This window comes from Rana temporaria, chromosome 10 (assembly GCF_905171775.1).
Source record: "Rana temporaria chromosome 10, aRanTem1.1, whole genome shotgun sequence".
NCBI classification, from domain to species: domain Eukaryota; kingdom Metazoa; phylum Chordata; class Amphibia; order Anura; family Ranidae; genus Rana; species Rana temporaria.
This window is the reverse complement of record NC_053498.1, coordinates 145,019,069-145,040,998: the sequence shown is the minus strand read 5'-3', so window position 1 is coordinate 145,040,998 and position 21,930 is coordinate 145,019,069. Positions and strand designations below refer to the sequence as shown.

The 21,930-nt window shown below is 44.7% G+C and overlaps 1 protein-coding gene across 8 annotated transcripts in view; it reads left to right on the top strand.

Annotated features, from left to right (window-relative positions):
- The window catches only part of CAMTA1 (calmodulin binding transcription activator 1), a 1,702,014-nt gene that overhangs the window by 1,436,972 nt on the left and 243,112 nt on the right, over positions 1-21,930 (top strand). For 7 of the 8 annotated variants that reach the window (XM_040326489.1, XM_040326487.1, XM_040326488.1 and 4 more), the window contains exon 7: positions 16,077-16,217. The exons of the other annotated variant lie outside the window; for it this stretch is intronic. In XM_040326489.1, coding sequence (XP_040182423.1) covers positions 16,077-16,217 — 141 coding nt within the window. The remainder of the gene's footprint in view (positions 1-16,076; positions 16,218-21,930) is intronic. 8 annotated transcript variants of the gene reach the window in all.

Below are 21,930 nucleotides of genomic sequence, written 5' to 3'. Positions count from 1 at the left end.
TTGCTAACAGGTTATTACTATTTTAGTGTTATGTAGGTAATAAATAAATAAATACTGTGTTTCCCCCGAAAATAAGCCTGGGTCTTATATTAATTTTGGCAACTTAGGAGGAGAGGAGAAGACCTCCGGCAATCATTCTGCAAGGTGGATTACGGTAAAAAAAAATTAACAAATTTTACTAGAGCTTATTTTCGGGGTAGGGCTTATATTGCAGCCCTCCCTGAGAATCATCCTAGATCTTATTATCGGGGTAGGTCTTATTTTCTGGGAAACACGGTAGCAGCTTTTTTTTTTTCAATACTCACTTTTAACATGGAGTTCTCCCCTGCAATACTTTTTTCTGCCGCTAGATGCCCTCAGTTTGAAGGCCAACACACTTGCACTGAGCCCAGGTTGTCCTGGACCCGCCCCCAGCACGTGATTGGAGAGTGAAAGGAGAAACAGCACATAGATTACCTAATCTCTCTGGCACTCTTTACATCTAGAGGAAAAGATGTAAAATACGGAAAGGTTTCTTCACAGTAATGCCTCGTACACATGGCCGGGCTTTCGGAGAAAAAAAGTCAGACAGGCTTTTTTTCTCGGAAAGTCCGGCCGTGTGTAGCCTCCATCGGACTTTTTTTGCCGGAGGTCCGATGGACGTTAGATAGAACCTGTTCTCTATCTTTCCGCTGGACTTCCGACGGACTTACGGTGGACTTTTGCACAGTCAAAAGTCCGACCGTGTGTACAAGGCATAAGAGCTGTGAAAATGTGGAATAGACTCTCTCCAGAGGTGGTTCTGGCCAGCTCAGTAGATGGGTATAAGAAAGGCCTGGATACTTTCCTAAATGTACAGAATATATCTGGGTACTGACATTTATAGGTAAAGTTGATCCGGGGAAAATCTGATTGCCTCTCGGGGGATCAGGAAGGGATTTTTTACCCTGCTGTAGCAAATTGGATCTCATGCTCTAGTGGGGTTTTTCGCCTTCCTCTGGATCAACTGTGGGTGAAGGATTTCTGTATATGGGATTGTATGATATTATTATTTTTTTATGGTTGACTTGTGTCTTTTTTCAACTTGACTAACTATGTAACTGTGTAACTCTGCTCGTTTCTGCTATCAGCATGCTCTTTGTCAGCACATGAAAGAGTAACTCCACTTTTGTTTAGAAAAAAAAAAAACATGATCTATGTACATTGCAAGGATTATAACACCCTTTGTTGCAGATTCCTACCTTTTTGTTATTCTGAAGTAATCCCTGCGGGTTCCTCTGAGCCTCAGTGTCGAGTGGGTCTAATGGTAGTGGTTTCATAATTATCTATCAGGTGTGCACCTGCAGGGCTCTAATGAGGAAATCTGATGGGCCTGCATCCCTTTAGACATGTTACTATTGAGAGTGTCTCACCAAAAATGAAATTTTTGTTGCAGGGGATGCCTGAAATCTGACTTGTATGTTAGGCAGACTTCTGAGAAAATTGGTGAGCCAATCACACAAGCAGGAAGTGCTCAGTTACTGTACAAGGCCAGGGCAGGTAGCGAGCAAGCAAAGCTGTGATGTTCAAATAGAGCGCCCAATCAGCCCAGCCAATCAGAGAGAGGAGGAAGGGCAGCCCAGGCTGCCCACTGCTTAGCTTTTAGGACGTTGCCAAAGGGGCAGCATGCAGCTGGCCAATCAGGGCAGGGGGTGTATGCAGAAAGGTGGAGGGAGCAGCCACTGGCAGCACGGGAGCACCATTGAAGCTCCAAGTGGTGACCACATGTGGAGAGATGCAACATGGTGCGGCGGCAGTAAACACTCAGAGTGCGGTTGCAGTGAACAGAACTTATATAAATGTTAAAGCCCAGTAAATCGCAACAAGCCCAGTGGACAGGCACCCGACTGGGAACACTCACATAATGCAACAGCGATATGTGGCAGAGCAGGTCTCAGGTGTTCTGACAGTGTCTGTCTTGAGAGGCGTAATGCGGCTTTGCCCGTCCGTGCCCAAATAAGGAACGGTCCAGGAACGATGGTGTGTCCCTATGCTTTCCCTACTCGTCTGGAACTTATATTATGTACAATTTTTGGGGTTTTTGTAAACTGCTCTTCCCTCAATGATCGCTCATCGGGGTTGGCTTTTACCCTTTGTCAAATGAATTATATTGGAGTATGCTGTTCTTCAAGATCTCCTATTCTATTTTCTTTATACTCATGATTACAATCCCCCCCCCCCCCCAAAAAAAAGCAGACAAAACCTAGGAGCCAGGGGATTTAAATAGGCTCTGCCTGAATCAAGATGACTGCCAGAGTCACATGGGGCAGCCGCGCATCCAATCAAATAGCTTCCCCAAAGAATCAGGAAACCATAGATAAACCATGTTCCTCTTGACCTTCCCTCCAACTGCAATGGCACTGTGGTTGAGCGCCACCTGCAGTGGAGAAAATAGACTGCATCTGCCTTACAAGGACACATTAGTCCTTTGCAGTCCCTTAGCACCAGAGGTAAGCAACAATCATGCGATTGCCTCCTTGTTCTGCCACCTGCTTTAGTAGTTATTGTGCACATCGTGTTTCCGATGCACCACCCCTATAACTTGCAGAAGAGGCTGCATGAGATCCTCAACACTGAGATGCAATAAAGATTTTTAACAAAGTACATTTTTTATTGCCACCAGTGTCACTGCTGGACAGATTTCCCATCACTTCCTTTTCCTGGTGACACACATCTTAAAGACAGCAAAGCCCATTCTCCACAACAGGAACACAGATGTCAATGAAAGGTTCTAACCATTCCATGCTGTCCTTTTGGAGAGTTTTCCCCTCCCTTTCTGTCTTAGTGACCCACTTCTGAAAATGCTAGCTCCCTGGCCACCATGCCAATCCGCAGGCTTCACCATTGCCAAGTACCGAAGCCTCTAAGCTGTTGCCATCACGCTCAGATCACCCATCTTTCACCCGCCTTTTAATCAGAGCAGGTTTCCTCTTCATATTTACAACATCTTTATGTAGCACACTGATGTTTAGGCAGGGTTGCCAAGTATAGTTGCCTTGGCCAATTGATAGGAGGTTAATTGATTCCACCCTAATTCTGGAATTGATGCACTTTCTTGCTTCTGTCACTAGATAGAAAAAAAACATCGTCTGTGGGGAAATCCATCGGTCAAAAATCCACGCATGCTCAGAATCAAGTCCACGCATGCTCGGAAGCATTGAACTTCATTTTTCTCTGCACGTCGTTGTGTTTTACGTCACCGCGTTGGACACGATCGGATTTTTAACTGATGGTGTGTAGGCAAGACTGATGAAAGTCAGCTTCATCGGAAATCTGATGAAAAAATCCAATCGGTCCGTTTTCATCGGATGAACCGATTGTGTGTACGTGGCATAACAGTTTACAGTGGAAGTTTTGTGCAGGACTAACTAACATTGCAACTACTAAAGGGTGTCCTGGCCCTAACCCTCTCTCCCACAGTTCTGTTTAAGAGAAAGTACCATATTTATTGGGGTATTGCGCGCTCCGGCGTATAGCGTGCACCCCTAAAGTGGACCCGCAATTCCTGTAAAAAAAAGATTTCAGTACTTATAGTTTTGGTGTCTTGCGCGGCGTCCATCGGCAGCCTCGTCGGGTATGGAGTCCGTCTGCGGCTTCGGTGGTGTCCTCCCCACTCGATCCCCGCTTCCCTCGCTGAGTTTGAACTACTGCGCCGGCATATACCGAGCGCAGTACACTCGTGTATAGTCGGGCAGGCTTGGCTCCTCTCGCGGTCACGTCCTGTGCGTCCTGTACGTCCAGGACGTGAGCGCGGGAGGAGCCGAGACTGCCCGACTATACACGAGTGTACTGCTACTACTACTGTATAGTAATTCAAACTCGGCGCAGGAAGCGGGTATCGGCATATATCGCGCACCCACGATTTTGCCCTGAATTTCAGGGCAAAAAAGTGCTCGGTATACGCCGATAAATCTCTTTGCATTCAAGAAGTGTCTGACGCCCATTAATCTACCCTACCCTGCACCCACCATGCCTCTTAATCCACTCTACATAGAAGGATGTCAGCTCTGGAGGTCACCATTAGGCCTTAAGAAGACTTGGCTACATTTACAAACTCTTTTTTTTTTTTTTTTAGAACCCGAAACGATCTCTTCTCTAATTAAATAGGAAACAAACGCCGGCGCCGTTTCAAGACACTTTAAATGGGGGATTCCCTTCCATTGTCTTTTCGGCTCTTTTCTTTCTTGTTGCAAGCTGTGACCTTAAATTTAATTAAGCGAACTTTTAAAGTGGTTTCACTTCTGCAGCTTTTAAAAAAGGAAGGCAATTTTTTTTTTCCTTTTATATTAACCTTCCTTTAATAATAGACTTTTTTTTTTTTTTTCCCTTTAGAAATCTCCCTTCCTGCTGATTCATTATGTGTGGGTAAGCGAACCATGACATGTTAAAAAGCTTCTTGATAGTATTTGATATTCACTACTAACAACGTATCGAGTCATGGGAGATTTCAAAAGGGGGGGGGGAGGCGGCGGGGAGAGGCAATCTGCATATTGGATGTGCCAAGACAGTAGGCAATTTGCATCGCGCATCCAGATACTCTTGCGGTTGCAATCTGTCTCTCTTCAGTGCCTTTTCATTTTTATAACCTTCAGCGCCGGCGAGGGAGTGAAAAGCAATCGCGGGTGCCCGGGAAGCAAACGAGAGAGAGAGACACAGACATGTGACCTTGGGTGATGAGAAGTTCAGGCGAAGGCAGAGGGATACAAATTGCACGCACTTGACCGTCTATTAGGCGATCGCCGCGCGCGCCCAGCGACGCCTGGATTGCAATATCCGAGGAGTTCATTCACTTTCGAAAAAGGCCGTTGACTATTCATGAGGCTTCAGATTGATTCATGGAACGCGGCGAGAAAAAAAATATGTAGTAAAATACTGCCGCGGCTTTTCTCTTCCCATCAAGGATGCAGGAGATGAAATCTGTGTTCGGGAATCGCGGCGTGGCTTTTCCGGGCCCGATAACGCTACGCTTAGTGTAGTACAAAATGCTGCAAGATTTCCTTTATTATTTGATGAATTTTGTTTTTGCAAGAGATGGCTTAGACGTAACGTCCAATATTGTCAGGGACACAATGGCCCGGATACACATACATCGGCGCATATTTATGCCGCCGTAGCGTATCTCCTTTACGCTACGCCGACGTAGCGCAGACAGGCAAGCACTGGATTCACAAAGCCAGTGCTGCCAAATCTGCGCTGGGTTTCCTAGGCGTAAGCCGGCGTATCTGGAAGTGGGCGTGAGCCATGCAAATGAGGCGTGACCCCATGCAAATGATGGGCTGAGTCTCAGACAGATACGTATTTTGAACGGCGCATGCACCGTCCCGTGGACGCTTCCCAGTGCGCATGCTCAGAATCACGTCGGAACTACTCCCTAAGATACGCCGGATCACTGCCTACGGCGTGAACGGAACCTACGCCCAGTCCTATTCACGTGCTACGTAAACTACGTCGGCTTGTGTTCCCTGGTGCAGCCATTTGCATGGATCCTGCTGAGTTACACCTGCTTTATGGGGCATAACTTTACGCCGGACGTATGACTTTACGCGCACTACGTCGGACAGACGTACCTTCGTGAATCGGCGTATCTCCCTCATTTGCATATGTGAATAGAAAATCAATGGGAGCGCCAAATGCGTCCAGCGTAAATATGCGCCCACGATACGCCGGCGTAGGCAAGTTACGTCGGTCGGATGAAGCCTATTTTCAGGCGTATCTCAGTTTGTGGGCACGGCGCACAGATACGACGGCGCATATTTGCACTTACGCCGCGTATTTCGAGATACGTCGGCGTAAGTGCTTTGTGAATCCGGGCCATAGCCGTCAGAGGGAGGTGACCGTAATCTGGTTATTCGGGGACCGCCATGCCAATTTCATAGGGACAATGGGCAGACGCTTTCATTTTGCGGGAGTTGGTCAGCAGAACTAGACACATGAAAGGGATAGGCCGCTTTTTCATCCATCCGTTTGCAGATAAAAAGGGGACATACATTGGTCCCTATGAGATTGCGGATGAACATCCGCTGACACCCGATCTCGCACGCTTCCGCAAAGATCCGATTTTGCAGACGGAAGAAAACCCTATTTTTCCTTCCGTCTGCGGATCGGATGAACACGGACATATGGTCCGTGTTCATCCGATCCCCCCATGGGGGAGAGCGGAGAAAAGACAGAGCGGTCCTTGCACAGGGGACCGCCCTGTCATCCGCCAGCTCAGCGGGGATCAACGGAGCGATCCCCGCTCATTACTGATCCGCCCCGTGTGCAAGGGGCCTTAGCCTCTTTCAAAACTCTAACAAAAAGACTTAAGCCTCATACACACGATCGGACTTCCATCTGACTTTTCCGTGGATTTTGGTCTGAATGGGCGTTGGCCGTGAACTTGTTCTGCATACACACGGCAGAACATTTTCAGCCAACATTCACCAAATCACGTGGTCTTTCAGCTCTTGACCGCCACCCTTTGGGCAACTTCTGCTATTGTTGTCTGATCTTTAGCATTGGTTCTGAGCATGCGTGTTTGTACTTTGGACTTTAGTCCAATGGACTGGTGTACACACAATCGGATTATCCTCAATCGTACATTTGTTGCCGGAAAGTTTGAGAGCATTCACAGCAAACATTTGTCCGATGAAAAACCAAAAACAATTGTCAGATGGAGCGTACACGCGGTCGGATTGTTATGACCACTTTTGCATCACTTTCGGTAAAGATCTTATATATTTTTTTTAATATTTGGGGCAATAATAAAAACCCAATTGTCTAGTCAAATTAACACTTTCATGGCATTGGATTCAGATCACTGTTGGAGCCAAAGACAGAGCAAGAAGCCCAAAAGAAGCCGCAGCTGTAGCTGACCGCAAAATAAAATGCCCTTTTAGCATTGTTTTATATCAGCTGAGCTTTAACAGTCAGTTCCAGGAATTGATGCAGAAGGACAGAACAGACTGCATAGAAAGAAAAAGTGACTGATTTAGTCTCAGCTCCATGAATGTAACAACTTTCACAGGAATAGTTCTGGGACGGCAGAAGTTGTCACTGAGTCAGTAATTGAGCAAATTGAGCCGTTCCCCAGAGCCACTGGTTGTCAGAGTCCCGCCTCTGAGATGTCCTCGCCGGCTCCCTCCAGCTGGCTATCAGAGTTTGCGGCTGATGAAAACACACAATTATTTCTATGAAGAAGATCTGTAATATAGAAATCACATGTCAATGACAGGGGGAAGGCAGCTTGGTGCAATGTGGAGGACTTTATTGGTAACCATTGGTAACACCCACTTGTGTCCTTGTCTATCTATGATATAGTGTGGAGTCTATAATATATATGCTTCCTTTCTTCCCATCATTCTCCCTACCTCCTCCCCTCCTACATACTCCTGTCTTTCCTTTCTTCCCTCTCTTCTTCCATTTTCCTTTTTTCCTCCTTCCTTCCTTCTTTCCTTCCTTCTTCCTTTCTTATTGTATTTCTTCCCTCCCTTTTTCCTTCATTCATTTCTTCCTCCTTCTGTTCCTCCTTCTCTTCTTTCTTTCCTTCTTACTTCCCTCTGTTTTTCCTCCTCTTCCTTTTTTTCCTCCTACATGCATCCATCCTTCCTTCTTTTCCAAATATTCCTTTCTCGTCTCTTCTTCCTTCCTTCCCTTTCATTATTTTATTTATTTCCTCCCTTTTTCCTTCATTTCCTTTTTCCCACTTCCTTTGTTTCCTCCTTCTCTTCTCCTCCCCCTCTCTTCTTTTCTTCCGCTTTTTGTTTCCCTATACATACATCCCTCTTTGCTTCCTATTCTTCTCTTCCCTGCTTCCTCTCCTCATCCTTTCATCCTTTCTTCTCTCTCTCTTCTCACTCAGTCCCGCCTTTCTTTCCCTTCCTTCCTTCCTTCCTTCCTTCTCTTCTCCTTCCTTCCTTTCTTCCTTTCTATCTTTGCTCTCTTCTCACTCAGTCCACCCTTCCTTCTTTCCTTTACCACCCTCCCTCCTTTTTTCCTGTTCTCCTTCCTTTCCTCCCTTCCTCTTTCCTTCTCTCTTTCGTTCTATCCTTCCTTTCTTATTCTTTTCTTGTCTTTTTCCTTCCTTCCTTCCTTCTCACCTCCTTCTTTCCTTTCCTCCTTCCTACCTTTGTTCTCTTCTCCCTCAGTCCATCCTATGGGATTCATATGTAAATAGCTGAGGCTGGCAGCATTCATATGTAAATAAAGGCAGCATACGTATATCATGCTCCTCTGCAGTGAAGAGATGATGTGCTGTAACCTCTAGCAACCAATCAGTGAGCAGTATTACTGTACAGTAATCTCTAGTAACCAATCAACAAGAAGAAATCATGGGCCTGATCCTCAAAAGGGATATGCCGGCGTATCTACTGATACGCCGTTGTATCCCTGTTTCTATCTTTGGAACTGATCCACAGAATCAGTTTCCAATAGATAGGCAGAAGATCCGACATGTGTAAGGGACTTACACTGCCGGATCTTAGGATGCAGTACCGCATCCGCCGCTGGGGGCATTTCTCGTCGAAATGACGCTTTGGGTATGCAAATTAGCACTTACGGAGATCCACGAAGCTTTTACGCTTCGTTTTTTCTCCGTAAGTATTAGTTTGCCGTCGCAATATTAGGGCTACTTTTACAAGGCCTAAACTGTTTAGACCTTGTAAAAGTAGACCCTTCTATCCCGCGTCGCTGTCTTTTTTTTTTTCGCCGCAACTAGTTTTTTTTTTTTTACGCCCGTCGCGATTCTCAAAACCCGGCGCAACGTAAAACCGCGCAAAGCACGTCGGGAAAATTACGTCGGGAGCATGCGCGGTACGTCCGGCGCGGGAGCGCGCCTAATTTAAATGGGACTCGCCCCATTAAATTAGGAACGCCTTGCGCCGGCCGGATTTAAGTTACACCGCAAAACATTTCTAGGTAAGTGCTTTGTGGATCGGGCACTTAGGTAGAAATTTTCCGGCGGTGTAACTTAAATCCGAATATTACACCCGCTGGCTGTGGATCTGGCCCCATGTTCTGTAACCTCTAGCAACCAGCCAGTAAGTGGTAGTGATATGCTGTAACCTCTGGCAACCAATCGCAATCACTGCCTGATCTAAAACAGTAAACTGATTTTAATAGCTGGATTCAGGTAGATTGCCGCAACTTTAAGGCGGCGTAGCGTATCGTATTTACGCTATGCCGCCTTAAGTCAGAGAGGCAAGTACTGTATTCACAAAGTACTTTCCTCCTAACTTACGGCGGCGTAGCGTAAATGGGGCCGGCGTAAGCGCGCCTAATTCAAATTAGGCCGAGGGGGCGTGTTTTATGTTAATGAGGGGTGACCTGACGTGATTGACATTTTTTACGAACGGCGCATGCGCCGTCCGTGTACATATCCCAGTGTGCATTGCTCCAAAGTACGCTGCAAGGACGTATTGGTTTCGACGTGAACGTAAATTACGTCCAAGCCCCATTCACGGACGACTTACGCAAACGACGTAAAATTTTCAAATTTCGACGCGGGAACGACGGCCATACTTAACATTGACTAGTCCAGCTATTTGATGGAATAACTTTACGCCTGAAAACGCCTTACGTAAACGGCGTATCTTTACTGCGACGGGCGCACGTACGTTCGTGAATAGGCGTATCTAGTCATTTACATATTCTACTCCGAACTCAACGGAAGCGCCACCTAGCGGCCAGCCTAAATATTGCACCCTAAGATACGACGGCGCAGGTTGTCGTATCTTGGCTAGGTTTAAGTGTATCTCAGTTTGAGAATACACTTAAACTTAGGACGGCGCAGATTCCGGGTTAGGTCGGCGTATCTACTGATACGCCTGCCTAACTCTCTCTGAATCTAGCTATAAGTCTAGCTGATATTTATTGTATGTCTCAGAGCAGGTGGAGAGCGAAATTGTATGGGGGGGGGGGCCCAAGAAAATTTTTGCCCAGGGTCCAATCAACATTAAAGACGGCCCTGGTCTAAGATAGGAACTCTTCTCACTTTGGCGAGGCTTCCTATCTTTTCATCTCCAAGCCAGGAAGTAACCGGAAATCTCCCCAGCCGGACACAGACATCAAAAAATAAACAAATGGGGTATTAGCCCTTCACTACTCTATCCAATACTAAAAAAGATAACGTTTTGGCTATACATACACTTTAGGTTTGCGACTTGGCTGCACTTCCTAGGAGTGGGAAGAATGCGGGGAATATGTATCACCTAATCTTCTATGAATTTAGATAATTTCCCAGCAAGCCGCGCTTGACATTGAAAAATTACATTAACAGAACATAAATGATCTCCTCCATGATTCATTAACCCTCTTCCACCAGGCGGCCCAGTCTTCGCAGGCAAGCTCTATCCACGGGCCATTATGACAAATTATTTGTGAGTAGGAAGATAAAAGCTCTGGGTCCTGTGTAGGTAAACCTTTCAATCATGACTGGACTATGAGCCGGCCAGCCAGGAATGGGTAACCAGTCTTATACGTAATATCACTGAACCAATTGCTAGATAATTTTCTACCAAGGGATTGAATTTATCAGACCTGGAACATTAGTTATTGGCCAAGGGAACCAATCAAATGTAAGTTTTCACTTTTCTAACCCACATTGAGAGAATTTCAGATGGAATCCAAATGTTGGTCATCTATGCCTATCTACACTATATTGTCAAAAGTATTGGGACACCTGCTTTTACACACACATGAACTTTAATGTTAGTCCGTTGGGTTCAATATTGAGTTGGCCCCCCTTTGCAGCTATGACAGCTTCAACTCTTCTGGGAAGGCCGTCCACAAGGTTTAGGAGGGTGTCTATGGGAATGTTTGACTATTCTTCCAGAAGAGCATTTGTGAGGTCAGGCATTGATCTCAGACGAGAAGGCCTGGCTCGCAGTCTCCGCTCTAATTCACCCCAAAGGTGTTCGATTGGGTTGAGGTCAGTCAAGTTCCTCCACCCCCAAACTTGCTCATCCATGTCTTTATAGACCTTGCTTTGTGCAATGGTCCAAATCATTTAGTGGAGGGGGGATTATGGTGTGGGGTTGTTTTTCAGGGGTTGGGTTTGGCCCCTTAGTTCCAGTGAAGGGAACTGTTAAGGCGTCAACATTCCAAGACATTTTGTACAATTTCACGCTCCCAACTTTGTGGGAAGAGTTTTGGGACGGCCCCTTCCTGTTCCAACATGACTGCGCACCAGTGCACAAAGCAAGGTCCATAAAGACATGGATGAGGGACTTTGGGGTGGAGGAACTTGACTGGCCTGCATCTTGGTGTGCTGACGCCTTAAGAGTTCCCTTCACTGGAACTAAGCGACGAACCCCTTAAAAACAACCCCACACCATAACCCCCCCTCCACCAAATGATTTGGACCAGAGCACAAAGCAAGGTCCATAAAGACATGGATGAGGGAGTTTGGGTGGAGGAACTTGACTTCAACCCGATAGAACACCTTTGGGATAAATTATGCAGAGACTGTGAGTCAGGCCTTATCGTTAAACATCAGTGCCTGACCTCACAAATGCTCTTCTGGGAGAATGGTCAAACATCCCCATAGACACCCTCCTAAACCTTGTGGACGGCCTTCCCAGAAGAGTTGAAGCTGTTATAGCTGCAAAGGGCGGGGCCAACTCAATATTGAACCCTACGGACTAAGACTGGGATGCTATTGAAGTTCATGTGTGTAAAAAAGGAAAAGAAAGGCGCCTCTAAGTGCAGTAGTGCAGTATGCAAAATGTAATAACGTGCACAAAGTGTTAAAAGCACTTACAAGATCGTTGAGTGTTAAAAGACATGATCAAATCAGGAATCCTCATCTGTGGCATGTGTCCATCCTCAGCATGGGGGTAGAGAGCAGTGTAGAGCCATCCAGCAGCTGTAAAGAGTTCTCATACGTGTTGGAGAGAGGAGGCAGCAGGGAAGCCTGTGTTCCGGGTTCACTATGGGACACACAAGGCTGATGGTGTCAGTGGGGAGAAGGGGGCGGTAACGCGTTTCGGAGCACGTGTGGCTCCTTTGTCAGACCATTTTCTTTTCCTTTTTTATATCTTCAGAGTTGCTTCATCTCTAACCAAAATGCTGCCAGAAGTGCCATCTCATCACTATCATCCCTCTGACCAGCTATCCACCTCCACCAGAGCGCCCTCATCTCCGTTTTAAAGTTCATGTGTGTGTAAAGGCAGGTGTCCCAATACTTTTGACAATATAGTCTATATCTATCTATCGCCAGGTAGCAGAACCACTATATGTAGCGCTGTCATCCGCCGTCACATGAGTGTAATGGAGCTACATACGTCAAGTCTGATGTGCTGCTGTGGCCAAGGTTACTCCAGCTCAGTGATGACAGGGACATTGGAGAGGGTAGCTCCCAGCTGTCTGGACAGTAATGAGAATGGCGCTATGAGTCTGCTACAGTCGTCAGGGGTCATGGAAGGATCAGATCTTAGAGGAGCTCTGACAAGGCTGCAAGTCTGGCTGTTTGACACGTAACCAGATGCCTGAAATGTAAGGTGGTGGGGGCATCAGGCTTGTAATTTGGGATTGTTGCACCCGAAGAAAAGAATCGAATGACACCTTCTGTCTTCAACAGAACATTTCAGGCCGTTGTCTGCTTTGGCCAAGTCCAAGCCATGCGCATCGTGGCGTGTGTTTTCTTCCGTAGTGAAATACCTTTGACAGAGGCAACCTATAGAGGCACTATATTGATATTTTTAAAGCAGAGGCCCTAGAGAATAAATTGCTGGGTTTTGTAATTTTTTTATGTCGCACAGTATTTTCGCAGTGTTTTTTCAAACTCATTTTTGAGAACAAAATACAACTTTTTAAAATTTTATTGCAAAAAAAACCCCACAAAACATAACCCATTTTTTTGGAAAATCTAAAAGATGAAGTAAATAGATACTAAACATGTCACGCTTTAAAATTGCGCATGTCCATGCAACGGCGACAAACAACATAAATTTTACTACCCTATTATTATTATTACAAACAGCCGATCTAAGCCGATCCCAGCTTTATTTGTCTGTCCGGCCAATAACACTATCAGGAAGCAATTTTTCCCCCCCGCTGGAGCAAATTGAACCAAGTTTTTTTTTTTGCCTTCCTCTGGAGTAACTGTAATTGAATAGTGTATACTGTATATGGAGGTTTTCTATTTGAGTGTGTTGGTTTTTTTTTTTTTTTTCTTTGTTGGTTGAGCTGGATGGACTTGTATCTTTTTTTCAATCAGATTAACTCAGTACAATGCCCTAAAAAAGTATTCATACCCCTTGAAATTTTCTACATTTTGTCATGTTACAACCAAAAACGTAAATGTATTTTATTGGGATTTTATGTGATAGACCAACACAAAGTGCCACATAATTGTGAAGTGGAAGGAAAATGATAACGTTTTTTAAAAAATGTAACAAATAAATATGTGAAAAGTGTGGGGGGACATTTGTATGGCGCCCCCCGGAGTCAATACTTTGTAGAACCCCCTTTCTCTGCAATTACAGCTGTAAGTCTTTTTGGGGGTGTCTCTACCAGCTTTGCACATCTAGAGAGGGACATTTCTGCCCATTCTTCTTCTTTGTAAAACATCTCAAGATCTGTCAGATTGGATGGAGAGCGTCTGTGATCAGCAATTTTCAAGTCTTGCCACAGATTCTCAATGTGATTTAGGTCTGGACTGTGACTGGGCCATTCTAACACATGAATATGCTTTGATCTAAACCATTCCATTGTAGCTCTGGCTGTATGTTTAGGGTCGTTGTCCTGCTGGAAGGTGAACCTCCGCCCCAGTCTCAAGTCTTTTGCAGACTTAGGCCCCGTACACACGAGGAGACATGTCCGATGAAACCGGTCCGTGGACCGTTTTCATCGGACATGTCTCCTGAGAGCTTTTGGTCTGATGTGTGTACACACCATCAGACCAAAATCCCCGCGGACAGAGAACGCGGTGACGTAGAAGACACCGACGTTCTCAAACACGGAAGTGCAATGCTTCCACGCATGCGTCTAATCAATTCGACGCATGCGCGGGATTTCGGGACACTGGTTACACGTCATAACCAGCGGACATGTCCGATTAGGTGTACTAACCATCGGACATGTCCGACGGACATGTTTCCAGCGGACACGTTTCTTAGCTTGCTAAGAAACTTTTGTCCGCTGGAAACCCGTCCGCTAGGCCGTACACACGGTCGGACATGTCCGCGGAAACTGGTCCGCGGACCAGTTTCAGCGGACATGTTCAACCGTGTGTACGCGTCCTAACAGGTTTTCTTCTAAGATTGTCCTGTATTTGTCTCCATCCATCTTCCCATCATCTCTGACCAGCTTCCATGTCCCTGCTGAAGAAAAGCATCCCCACAACATGATGCTGCCACCACCATGTTTCACAGTGGTGATGGGGTGTTCAGGGTGATGTGCAGTGTTAGTTTTCTCCATACATAGCGTTTTGCTTTTAGACCAAAAAGTTCAGTTTTATTCTCATCTGACCAGAGCACCTTCTTTCACGTGTTTGCTGTGTCCCCCGCATGGCTTTTCACAAACTGCAAACAGGACTTCTTATTTTGAAAACCATTTATCATTTTCCTTCCACTTCACAATTATGTGCCACTTTGTGTTGGTCTATCACATAAAATCCCAATAAAATACATTTATGTTTTTGGTTGTAACATGACAAAATGTGGAAAATTTCAAGGGGTATGAATATTTTTTCAAGGCACCGTAACTACACTTTTGTGGTGGGACTTTTTAGGCACCAATGTATACCAAAATTTCTGACACAAACTTACACATATATACATATATATATATATATATAAAAAAACATAACTTTTTATTGTACACATTTTTAAAATCAATTGTATGGGGAATATTGGAGAAGTCTACATGCTGAATCCAGAGTGATATTTGGTTTGCAGGGCTTCTTTTTTTGTTGGAATTTGGGCTTTTATTACATTGGTTTGGGACCCTGGAGTATTGACATTTGTAACATCTTGCTAAATTCTCTTAAAAGAAAAGAATGGGAATACTTTTTTTTTAAGAATCAGACTTACCTAGCTTTCTTCCTGCATCTGTTCCCTTGGTGAATCTAAGGTTGGGAACTGAGCGATCGATCAAACACTGCTGATTGCTTGGTTCTCACTGCTCCCTGAGCAGAGACTAGGTTGACCACGTGTCTCGGATTGCACGGGACAGTCCCGCATTTTGCAGGTCTGTCCCGGGCACATTCATTCCAGGACAAAACAGTGTCCCGGAATGAAACTGACACAGCCACACCCCCCCCCCCCCCCCGGCCAATCTGATGCCCCCAAAAAAGGGCACCACATCACCGCTTTACCCACTGACAGTACTTGTCCTGGCCCTAAATGCCTGGAGGAGCACAATCCCGCCCCCTGCTTGTGATTGAAGAAATCATAAATCCTGCCTCTTGTGTCCAATCACTGTGCTGTGATTCATTACAACACCAGCTGATTTTTGGGAAGGGAGGGTGTCCCTGAATGGTAGTTTGGAAATGTGGTCACCCTAGCAGAGACCTGTCAGTCACCAGCTCTTTGCTCTGCCCGCCGCGCTCACTGGAGCGCTGGGCTGTGGAGGAGGCGGGAGTGGCTCAGGCTCTTAGCGGCTCACTGAGAGGCTGAGCCCGGTGTCGGTCCAGGCATGTGGGCGGATCCCGACCATATGGTCAAGATCTTGCCTGAACCTGGACCGCCTCTCTGATGTCAGCCGACAGCGGACTTCAGACCGCTGTCAGCTGAAAACTCATAGGAAAAGGTAAGTGGTCTATTGGTGATCCTGTCGCTGGCGAGTTGTCAGCTTATGACAGGAGTTCATAGGTCACTGGAAAGTCTGACTGTGTTTTAAGCTGCTTAACCTTGTCTATGGCCGGGGTCAAACTTCAGGTGACCTCTGACCGCTGACAGAATAAAGGAAAATCTCTATGTTTAATCATTTAGGCCTGGATATTGACAGTCCATTTGTGACTGGTTCTCTTCCAATAGAAGCATAAAAAGTATGAAATTTAAAAACAAAAACAATAAAAAAAAAAATCATACAGTATAGAAGCTATTTCTGACATGTGGCCTCCGATATTCTCTCCGCAGTTCATGGTATTAAGTGGACCTGCAGCAATGGGAACAGCAGTACAGGTTTTTCTGTGGAGCTCCTTGTCCAACAGATACTCGACAGTCACCAGAGCAAACCCCAACCTCGGACGCACAACTGTCTCTGCACTGGCAACCTAGGTAACTATAGAGATCTGCCGTAGGGCGCTCAACCAACCGCCATTGTCTAGCCATGTTACCACCATTTTCAAACACCGCTAAGATTATTTATTAATGGAGAAAGGTATAATATGGTTTGGCTTGATGATAAAAGATAGCGTACAGGACAGCTGAGGTGTTCCCCTGGCAATCTGTCAGACCGCTGCCATTTTTCTTTTGGTTTGGCCCATTATTAAAAGTTATTGTATGGGAGAGCTGAGATGTTGCCCATGTCGACCAGAGCTCATTTGCCATTTTTCTGATGGTTTGGCCCATTGATAAAAGTTAGTGTATGGGGAAGCTGAGATGTTGCCCATGTCAACCAGAACTCAGTTGCCATTTTTCTTTTGGTTTGGCCCATTGATAAAAGCTAGTGTATGGGAGAACTAAGATGTTGCCCATGTCGACCAGAGCTCAGTTGCCGTTTTTCTGATGGTTTGGCCCATTGATAAAAAAAGTTAGTGTATTGGAGAGCTGGGATGTTGCCCATGTCAACCAAAACTCAGTTGCCATTTTTCTTTTGGTTTGGCCCATTGATAAAAGCTAGTGTATTGGAGAGCTGAGATGTTGCTCATGTCAACCAGAACTCAGTTGCCATTTTTCTGATGGTTTGGCCCATTGATAAAAGTTAATGTATGGGAGAGCTGAGATGTTGCCCATGTCAACCAGAACTCAGTTGCCATTTTTCTTTTGGTTTGGCCCATTGATAAAAGTTAGTGTATGGGAGAGCTGAGATGTTATCCTCATCAACCAGAACTCAGTTGCCATTTTTCTTTTGGTTTGGCCCATTGACAAAAGCTAGTGTATGGGAGAACTAAGATGTTGTTCATGTCAACCAGAGTTCAGTTGCCGATTTTTATGATGGTTTGGCCCATTGATAAAAGCTAGTGTATTGGAGAGCTGATATGTTACCCTCGTCAACCAGAGCTTAGTTGCCATTTTTCTGATGCTTTGGTCCACTGATAAAAGCTAGTGTATTGGAGAGCTGAGATGTTGTCCAAGTTATGTATAGTGACCCGTCTATGCTGTCTGTAACTTCTTAATATATTACTCCTAAAAAAAAAGTAAGTTAATGGCAACGTTCTAAATGATGTGCCCAAAGGGTATGGCCTAGGGTGCCAGAATAGGGACAAGTGTGCGTAATTTGATTGTAATTATTTTTATAATTCCAAAATACAATTTAGAATGCTTATTAAGAATTATTTAAGAATTATATAGCAGAACTTTCAAATAATTTAGGTTATAATTTATAAGATGTACTTGTCCTTGGCTTTGTAGATGTTACTGCAAATTGCAAAATTTATTGCAACATTTTTATCAAATTTTTAACGACATTATTCAATAAAATTTTGTTAGGTAAGGCCTCAACTTGTATTAGTAAAGAACACATAAAGAGCTACGTCTTTCTGATATGTTACATACCGTATATGTGTGTATATATATTTTTTAAGGTTTCCATATTTTTATATCATTATTGATATTTTTAATATTTTCATTATATTTTATATTTTTCAAAAATTGTTATATTATCATTTATTTTTTATATTTTTCATTCTTTCCATATTTTATACTATTATTGATATTTTTTATATTTTTATAGGGCCAGATTCACAAAGAGTTACGTCGGCGTATCAGTAGATACGCCGTCGTAAGTCAGAATCGGCTCCGTCGTATATTTAAGCGTATTCTGGAAACCAGATACGCTTAAATTAGGCTAAGATACGAGCGGCGTAAGTCTCCTACGCCGTCGTATCTTAGGGTGCATATTTACGCTGGCCGCTAGGTGGCGCTTCCGTTGTTTTCCACGTCGAATATGCAAATGAGCAAGATACGCTGATTCACGAACGTACGTACACCCGTCGCAATTAGTTACGCCGTTTACGTAAGACATACACCAGCGTAAAGATAAAGCTGGTCTCTAGGTGGCGCAGCCCATGCAAAGTATGGATGTCGGAACAAGCGTATCTTTTTACGTCGTTTGCGTAAGTCGTACACGAATAGGGCTGTGCGTAAGTTACGTTCACGTAGTAGACAGTGTTCGACGTATCTTAAACATTCTATCCGACGCATGCGCACTGGGATACGTCCAACGCATTCGCGCCGTACGTCAAAACGTCAATTACGTGGGGTCATGCTTTATTATCATCAAACACGCCCACCTCTTCCCAATTTGAATTAGGCGCGCTTACGCCGGCACATTTACGCTACGCCGCCCTACGTGAATCTAGGCCATAGTATTTTATATTTTTCAAAAAATGTTATATTATCATTTATTTTTATATTTTTCATTCTTTCCATATTTTATATTATTATTGATATTTTTATTATTTATTTTTTATTTTTTTGTGCTTCCACAACCTAACCTGCTCTTAAAAAAAAAAAAAAAAAAAGATATTTAGTTTTTTTTGCCCACAGACGTAAAACATTTCCAACCCAGACGCAATGGATGACATGTTGTCACCTTTTGCTGTTTTAATAAATTACAGTTTGTGCTCTATATACTGTCCTCAGAATAGCTCCCGATATAAACACTTATAATAGGGATCCGATGTGATGTATTTGGATTGTATACATTTCCCAATTCTATATATATATATTTTTTTCTTTTTACATTTTTGCTATTTATATTTTTTTCACCCAGTGTTACCTGTTTAATGACCGGAGTTTGTACTATTTCACGACTACATATTTATTGCGCGACCACGCGGCGGTGTTATTAGGCGCAGGGCTCACATTGCTGTTGCACAGACCTAATAGCTCACATATATTCATTGTTGTCTGGCTGGCCTTTTGCTTCTGTGCACAAATTATTCATAACTTGCAGATTCAACAACACAATTGCCCACAAGCCAAAAAAAGAAACATATCGCGGTGAGGCCGGGCGGCTAATGCATACACGGATTGAAAACAATATGCTGTGGGACTCTGCAAGGCTGTGGCATTTGCTAACACATAAAAAGGCTTAAAGTAAACAAGAAAGCTAAATACGAGCAACTCGGGGATATAATCTTCTGGGAATAAAATTGTTGCTCTTGACATTATCGTCTGTGTTTTTTTTTTATTTTTTTATATGACGATTGTCATCAAAATATGGGTTTTATGGGGGAACAGTGACGAGCGAATCTACGTAGATTTGTTCCATCTACGATCTGATGGATTCTGGCACGGCCATTCATCTTGAAGAGTTGATTATTTGTGGATTTGGACCCTTCACTAGTTAAAGCCAGGTGCATCAATTCCAAAGGTGGGCAAAGTCTAATGCCTTGTACACACAACGGCCTTTTTCCATCAGAAATTCCGACCATGTGTATTGCCCATCGGAAATTCCGATTAATTCCTTTGGAGTTTACATAGAGAACATGTTCTATTTTCCTCCGATGGAATACCGTCAGAGTTCCGATGTAAATTTGGTCGTACAAAGGTCCGATCGTGTGTACAGGGCATTACAACTATATTTCTTTCTAAAACAGCCACAGCTGTAGAGTAGAAAGGCCTACCCCCTGCTCACATGGATCCTTGCCCTCTGTTTGAAAGTAGTGGAGGGCTCTCCAATCAGCAGGGAGCATGAGTTTTTTGATTGGTGAGCTCTAGCTCCAGGCTGAATCAGCGAAGGGGGGGGGGGGTGTCCAGAGCCATATTTAGACCATGGGGGGCCTGGGGCCTTTATACACAGAGTCTCAATGCAGTGTATGCTGGTGGTATATTTTCTTGGGGGGGGGGGGGGGGGTGGCAAACAGTGCACAGTCAGACTAACCTCGGTCGGGGTCGGTCACCTGCAACACTTACTCCACACAGCGCTTCCCTCCGGGGGTGACGGGCAGCCAGCTTCCCCTGTGTTTCCATCTCGGCATCACGGCGGTGTCCACAGCGTGCGTCTCCACCTCGGCATCACGGCGGTGTCCACAGCGTACGTCTCCACCTCGGCATCACGGCGGTGTCCACAGCGTACGTCTCCACCTCGGCATCACGGCGGTGTCCACAGCGTACGTCTCCACCTCGGCATCACGGCGGTGTCCACAGCGTATGTCTCCACCTCGGCATCACGGCGGTGTCCACAGCGTACGTCTCCACCTCGGCATCATGGCGGTGTCCACAGTGTACGTCTCCACCTCGGCATCACGGCGGTGTCCACAGCGTACGTCTCCACCTCGGCATCACGGCGGTGTCCACAGCGTACGTCTCCACCTCGGCATCACGGCGGTGTCCACAGCGTACGTCTCCACCTCGGCATCATGGCGGTGTCCACAGTGTACGTCTCCACCTCGGCATCACGGCGGTGTCCACAGCGTACGTCTCCACCTCGGCATCACGGCGGTGTCCACAGCGTACGTCTCCACCTCGGCATCACGGCGGTGTCCTCACCCTGCATCTCCACCTCTCCACCTTTTTGCGGAGGAAAAATATTACATTTACATAAAGTAATTTTAATTTTTTGTGTGTTCTTTGTTTGCTTTTTGTTTGCCTCTTTTTTTTTATTTATTTTTTTAATCTGTACCACGTAAACATCATGAAAAAAAAATGAAAGAAAGAAAAAGAAAACCTGATTTATTTTTCTTTCTTTTTTGTCTTTTTTTCATGTTGTTCACGTGTTACAGCGTAAAAAAAAAAAAGCGAGACTTTTTTCACCACATTGAGATATCAGATCTGTGTAGAGATTCCTTTTTCTTAAAACACTTGTTACAATGTAGAAGAAAACAATGTGGATGAGCCCCCTGGATCATGTATGTGCCACAAACGTGACAACGCTATTCCTAAATTTGCCCCGCCTTATTTGATCAACGACTTGTTTTATGTATGCTATCCGTTCCTAATATTTGCCTGTATCAGGTACAAAACCCGTATACCATAATATACTTTGTATCAATATATGATTATGGCGTGGAATTTTCGACATGGGGATTATTTCAGGATTCTTTGGTGCCCCCTTGTGGATCTTATGACAAAATACAACAGTAAAATGTTACATCTGAGCTCCGGGCAGGTATAAAAATGCCGCTCCTTCCAGTCATGTATTCATTAAATGCAATTTTCACAGATGCTTTAATCTGCCTAAAGATCAGCCGCATACTGTGAGAGGAATGGGCAGCGCCCTGAGCCAATCAGGGCTGAACCGCGTTGCATGACGTTCGTTGGTCTCTGTTTGCAGCCGTGTTCATTTTGATTTTGTTTTGATCAAAGTCTTTTGACTAAAATGCCATTTTAGTTTTAGTGGCATTTTGGGCATCTGAATTGCTTTAGTTTTAGTTGTATTTTAGTCAACTAAAATCTCCAGGACATTTTAGTTGACTAAGATCGAATAACATATTATTATTATTTATGGTATGAAGGTCCACACATGCACTACAGCAGGGGTCTCCAAACTTTTTAAACAAAGGGCCAGTTTACAGTCCTTCAAACTTGATGAGGGTCGGACCGTGGCCAGTGGGAGTAAAAAAAATAATAATTGGTGTCACTGGAGGTAAACAATGCACTATCTTTGGTATTAGGTGGATGACTAGTGCCCCATTGTTGTTACCAGTGGGGTAAATTGTGCCCCATCATTGGTGTCAGTGGGAGGAATCAAGCTCTATCATTGGTGTCAGTGGAAGGAATAGTGTCCCATCATTGGTGTCAGTGAGAGGAATAGTGCCCCATCATTGGTGTCAGTGGGAGGAATAGTGCTTCATCATTGGTGTCAGTGGGAGGAATAGTGCCC